Raw genomic sequence first — 5,869 nt, 5'->3', positions numbered from 1 at the left:
ACCATTCAACAATTGCCAAACAGCCTCTAAACCGTAGAGCCTTGGCTGAAGCCACAAACCAAAGCTAAGCCTAAAGCTTTTTCACAAAACTAGCCTCTTGCTGGGTTGGGTTCATAAACACCTAACACTTTCTGGGCCTATTTATTTCAATCACAACAATCCCAGATGATAGAACTGAAGTAGGCAACTATAAAATGCTCTATAGATAACAATTATCATATCCAATGTAACACTACTATTATTACTAAAAGGGATCCAAAAGAAATTTGAACAGTAACCATTCATAAAATTTAACGGACATACCGCATACGAAGATCCTTGCACTGGACACATACCCACGGAATTTGTGGAGGATCCAGGCAATACGAATGAACACAGCGAAGCTCACAACTATGGCATTTTATTAGAAGTTCCTCCGGTTCACGGCAACAGCATTGGTAGCAAACCGGTGTCGCCACAGGCTGTTCAACCCAAAAACCACCAAAATACATTTATGAACATGACCTAATATGACCCATAAACAAAACTCATGAATAAATGCAAACAAGCTGCATAAGTTAATGCATATAGAGGAAGCTGGCATGACCTTATAACATTCAAGCACCTAGAAGACTGATACCATGAAGAATGTGAAATTCGCATACTAGTGCCCTTACAAGTGTAGGTCAAATCCATGGTCCACAAGAGGATAGCTTACAGCACATAAGGATTTCTTGGGAACTACTAGAATTAGATAGGTTGGTTTTATGTATAGTACATGAAAAATATCTGGTACATTATATGGACATAGCATGTCTTGTCTCCATAAATCATTTGATAACAAATCAGGATCATGGAGGACTTTATAATATATGAACTAATAGCAAGCAGTCGAGCACAATAAGAGGGTACCAAGTATAACTAGTTAATTGTAAGGACAGAGATTTACCAAAGTCTGAAGTGTGGATGTTTCACATTGTGGAAGAATGTATACATCCGTGGCCGAAGTGTCGTTGGGAAACGTTTGTGAGTATATTTTCTGATCAGAAGATACAGCATCCTCCATCTTCTGTATGCTATAAAAACTGGCCTTGCACAAAGGACATGTAGAAACCTTTTTCATAGAAGCCTGTAAGTAACATAACATAGATATATTATACCGAATATATAAAGTTATAATAACAGTAGTTCTTGTAATCTAAGAATCTGTCAGGTGTCACCATGCTTGTGTTTGCATAATATGCTTTTAACTAAGCGATAAAATTAGTTATGTATGTAAAAGGTAGTAAGCATAAAATGATACCATATGATCTGCCCAATTCTGTATGCATGAAAAACAAAAGCGATGTCCACATGGCAGAACCCCTCTAGTTGAACTAAAATCTGTCCAACATATAACGCATGACAAGTGCAGTGCTGTAGACAATCTGGGATTATACTCCTTTTCATTAGAGTCATCATCAACTTCTGCAGAATTATCTAGAGAATTCCTGCCTAAGGAAGTCGAGATGCCATTAGTACATGTTGGATCATGACAATTAGAAGTTCCCAAATCTTCATTCTTTTCAAGATCCTCCAAGATCAAAGTTTTTCTTTTGGCATGATCATGAAGCCTGGTTTTGTAAGGCCTTCTGCTTTCATGCCTCCCAGAATATTTGGAAGGCTCACTAATATCGACAAAATTGTGGTGAAATTCTGTACGTTGGAAATCTTCCTCTGAATCTGAAGAAGAATTCACCTCATTACATATATTCTTATGCATTAGCTTACGACTTCCTCGGGAGGATTCAGATATGCTGTTGCTTCTCCTTTTATTATTCACTGGATCTGAAGAGGAAGGACAATTTAGGTCCTTGGTCTGTAAGAAATGGAAACAGGGTAAAACTTTAGAAAGAGCTACAATAATTTCATCAAATTTTGTACATAGCCAAAATTTCCAAGGACAATATATATTAATAAAACAATGTACTAGAAATAAGTTCTCATCCCAAGTTTGTCTCCTGTGGGCTTTGATCGAGTCAAAAATACCATTGGATGTCTGATGCACCTACTAGGTACACAATCTGCATTCATACTGTAATGTGTTTTGAAGTACCAATGGAATCAAAGTTTGTTCATGTCCTCTAACTTAACTCCTGAAAGCTAAACGTGTATCACAGATCCAAACAACACTATTATGGAGCATGGTTATTGGGTTAGTTATAGTTGAAGGTGAAACCATGACTTGGACTATTGAACGTCGTGGCTATAAGAAGTTAAGAACCATAAGATCATAACTAATATACGCCAATTTCTTTACCTCTATTCTTCTAAAGCCAAATGAGGCAGAGTCGTCTAAATAGTATCCATTTGTGAGCGAGACATCTTGCCTCGAGTGTCTTTTAGTGCCTTTTTTCTTCAATCTGTGATCCTTGTTTCGTCTTACATCAGGAAGCAGATTCTACATTAAAAATAGCATGAAGAAAAATCAGTGTTCATTAAGTTGTTCCAAAAAAGATCCAAGCAACACATCGGGACCAACTTCAAAACAGTTTTAAACTTACGAACAGCCATGACCTGGCAACCAGTAAATGGAAAGAACAGGACACCTACTAAATTATGATGCAAGGCAATGAAAAGAACAGTAAACCTACTGAATTATGATGAAAGAAGATGAAAAGAACAGTGCACCTAATCATCTGGTGACTAGTACAAACATTAGTAGTTCGTATGGTAGAGACTAGAGAGCAAGATTTGTGCAGATATAATGTATGGTATGTCATGGATATATATTGAAACTGGCTATAATATACATTATTCAGATAGGCATCAGCTTCATTTTTTTTGCTATAGGCAATTATATATACTATGCAGATAGAATATCATTAATTAGTTTCCAGAAAAAGAACATATCCTTCACTCTTACTAGTTCTAACAGAAAACTTTCATGCAATAGACAAATTACAATTTTTAACAAACAAAATACAGAAGATCTAATAAGAGAAGCAGTTTGGCTCCTGCTAAACATGAATTGAGTTCCGTAACTAGCTAGGATTACAGCCTAAGCCAGGTTTTACATCAAACTGCAGTGTCATAGTGAGACATAGAAATATATGTTCTCTAACGTCCGCAGTTCTTAGTTCTCGCTCAAAGTGATACCATGCCTATTTGTTGCCATGTTAGCCATGCTCAGCATGTACTAATAAGTTCCATGACTTTGGGTCATCTTTAATGTTGAAAGATTGTACCATCTGCTTTAAACCACCTACTTATCTGAGCTAATTAAGCTTTGGCAATAGATTATTAAAAAGTAGAAACATAAAGATCATCAAGTTACAACAACAGTTAAAAGGTCCCATCTAACCTCTTTCAACAACCAAGAATCAGTCCAATCTTCATCACCACTGTCACCACATTCAACGTCGATCACAGGTTTCTTGGAGAAATTGCAGGTGGTAGATACCTCGCCTAACATGCTTTTAACTTCATCAGCAACAACTGGGATCTCCAACAACAAGGGCCCCACCTCAGACCCACTGCAAAAATAATTGAATTACAAATATGAATGTAAAATAACTAAAAATGCTTGTTCAAAATGTTTGCATCACACAAAGCATGAATAAACAATCATTTTACTTCCAAGTTCCGACTATGGAAGAAAACTTGAATTACTAACCAAAAGGTTATGATCCTTATGAATGGAGCGGGATAAAACACATTTATATGAAGTTATAAATTGCCCATGAGATCTATAATGTGGGTGGCAAGCTTATTCTTCAACTCACAATGGTGGAACTGGAGTTCAGAAACATACGTCTCACTCTTATTAATGCAAACAAACGATAAAACTTACGTTAGAAGTTTTTCATTACAGGAAAAGAAAAAAAAACATTGCCAACTATACCAGTGCTTCATATAGGGACGCTCACAGACACGCCTGCCTTGCTTTATACAGTCCTCAATCCATCGATGATTCACTACGATCGTTTTAAATTTCCTGGCAAGTTCATATTTCTTCCCTTCAAATTTGCGACAGACCTAATCAAACAACCGAAAAATATACAGGATTTAGGTTACAAAATCACTAGGTTCTAGAAATAAGCAAAACTTCAAAATTGAAAAACATACCAAATGTGTGGTAGAGTGATTCATTGCTCCAACATAACTTGCACCAGATTGAGATATCAATTTGATAAGCTTAAATCTCTCTGATCCATGGTATCCGCTAACCGTAGCGACAACAGAGTTCATAATTTGGCCAAAACGCTAGACACAATCCTAAAAATTAAAGGTTTAGGGCTTGAAAAAGGGCACAACCTGGCTACAAATACAAAAGATAATTTATAAACCAAAACGACTTTCAGAAACCTAAATCGCACTCTAATTGAGAGGGATACCTCTTAAAGCGCCGCCGAGCAAGATCGTATGTCTAGCTGCCGCCGATGATGGTGGCGCAAAGGCCTAGCGGGAAGGTTGAAATTTTGAATCTGCTAGTAATGTCCGAGCATCTCCAACCATATAAAAAAAACACCAAAAACATCAAATATCATGCTTCATCACCACTAAAATAAAAAAATTAACTTTAATAACATTCTAAAAAACAGTAAATTTATAGATTCATATTAAAATAACATATTTTATTTATTATTTTCAATAATAATAATTATAATTTAAAAATATATATTATAATAATAAATAATTAGTAATTAATTTATTTAATAAAAAAATATCAAAATAAAAATAATAAATTACTAATTAATAAATTTTGCGTTACAAAAAAAATTAATTAATTTAACTATATGCTAATTTATATAGATGTATATCTATACTATATTATAAAGCATTAGATAAAAACTTTTAAAAACCATTTTTATGCATGAAGTACTGTTTATTGATGCATATTAGTTAAAATTCAAGATTACAAGTAAATTTTGCATAAGTACAACTTATTAAATTTCTATGTCTGAATTCGCATAAGTAACTGCTGATAAACATAATCAAATAGAGGATAAACATCTCATTTTAAAATATAAAAAATCTAAAATATAATTAAGATAATTATTGAGTTCTAACAGAATACTTAATTATTATCTTTATAAAAAAATTATTATTAAACCTAAATTAAGTAACGAAAAAATTAAATTATAATAAAAATTTTGAATTAAAAAATACACAAATAAAAACTTTTAAATAGTTAATTTGATATTAATATTGATATATTTTTTGTAAATTTTATATGATATTTTTAAATTTATATTTTATTTAAAAATAAAAGCATTATCGTTTTCTTAAAACCACATAAAATCGTATCATATCGACATAGATAAAAAAATAAAACGAAACATTGAAATCGAAATGTGTGTCAATGCATTGCACGAGTACCTTTTTAGTACATTTATATATATATATATATATAATTTGTCTTATATATAATTTATTTTATATAGAGAGATATATGTTAATTATGATTAAATGATATAAGATATATATATATATATATATATATATATATATAGACTTGGGATCATGTGAGACTAGCTTGTTTTCGTGAGACCCGTGAGACCAACATTTTACACTTGAAACTTCACAGCATTTTGCTGTGAAGGTAACTTTTTAAAACCTTCACGGTGTTTTTGCTGTGAAGGTTCGACTTTTTTTAAACCTTCACAGTGTTTTTGCTGTGAAGGTTACGTGTAAAAATGTGGTCTCACGGGTCTCACGAAAACAGACTGGTCTCACGTGAACTCAACCCTATATATATATATATATATACATATATATATATAGGGAAGGGTTCAAACGAGAACCCCTGTGATTTATAAGAACGCAAGAACAACCCAATAAACTCATATTGTGATAAAAAATAAAATTAAAAGATTTTTTAAATTAAAATTAAAATTTAAAAAGATTT

At 32.9% G+C, this 5,869-nt stretch overlaps 1 protein-coding gene across 3 annotated transcripts; it reads right to left on the bottom strand.

Moving 5' to 3' along the window:
* Nucleotides 1–215: 215 nt before the first annotated feature.
* On the bottom strand, nucleotides 216–4,466 carry LOC112525121. 3 transcript variants are annotated; one of them, XM_025135089.1, is made up of 8 exons: nucleotides 4,356–4,466; nucleotides 4,087–4,236; nucleotides 3,863–3,996; nucleotides 3,323–3,494; nucleotides 2,279–2,419; nucleotides 1,283–1,837; nucleotides 929–1,108; nucleotides 216–461 (listed from the first exon to the last, which is right to left on the bottom strand). In XM_025135089.1, the coding sequence occupies exons 2-8, from the start codon at nucleotides 4,207–4,209 to the stop codon at nucleotides 291–293; spliced, it is 1,476 nt and encodes a 491-aa protein (XP_024990857.1). In that variant the 5' UTR covers nucleotides 4,210–4,236; nucleotides 4,356–4,466; the 3' UTR covers nucleotides 216–290. The 3 variants fall into 3 exon arrangements, with proteins under 3 accessions (XP_024990857.1, XP_024990873.1, XP_024990865.1); XM_025135105.1 differs by having other exon boundaries at nucleotides 4,087–4,275; nucleotides 4,356–4,404; XM_025135097.1 differs by having other exon boundaries at nucleotides 4,087–4,279; nucleotides 4,356–4,371.
* Nucleotides 4,467–5,869: the final 1,403 nt, after the last annotated feature.

Source organism: Cynara cardunculus (assembly GCF_001531365.2).
Source record: "Cynara cardunculus var. scolymus isolate 2C chromosome LG 1, CcrdV1, whole genome shotgun sequence".
Classification (NCBI taxonomy): domain Eukaryota; kingdom Viridiplantae; phylum Streptophyta; class Magnoliopsida; order Asterales; family Asteraceae; genus Cynara; species Cynara cardunculus.
Note: the sequence above shows the minus strand (reverse complement) of the source record. Positions and strands in the feature narration are given on the sequence as shown.

Bases quoted from the DNA above. Each gene is read 5' to 3' on its own strand.
- LOC112525121 (XM_025135089.1), bottom strand. From the start codon at position 4,209: ATGAACTCTGTTGTCGCTACGGTTAGCGGATACCATGGATCAGAGAGA. The intron at 3,495-3,862 runs GTATAGTTGGCA...TTATTTTTGCAG, and splicing joins CGTCCCTATATGAAGCACTG to TGGGTCTGAGGTGGGGCCCT. The intron at 462-928 runs GTAAATCTCTGT...TGGGTTGAACAG, and splicing joins CATCCACACTTCAGACTTTG to CCTGTGGCGACACCGGTTTG.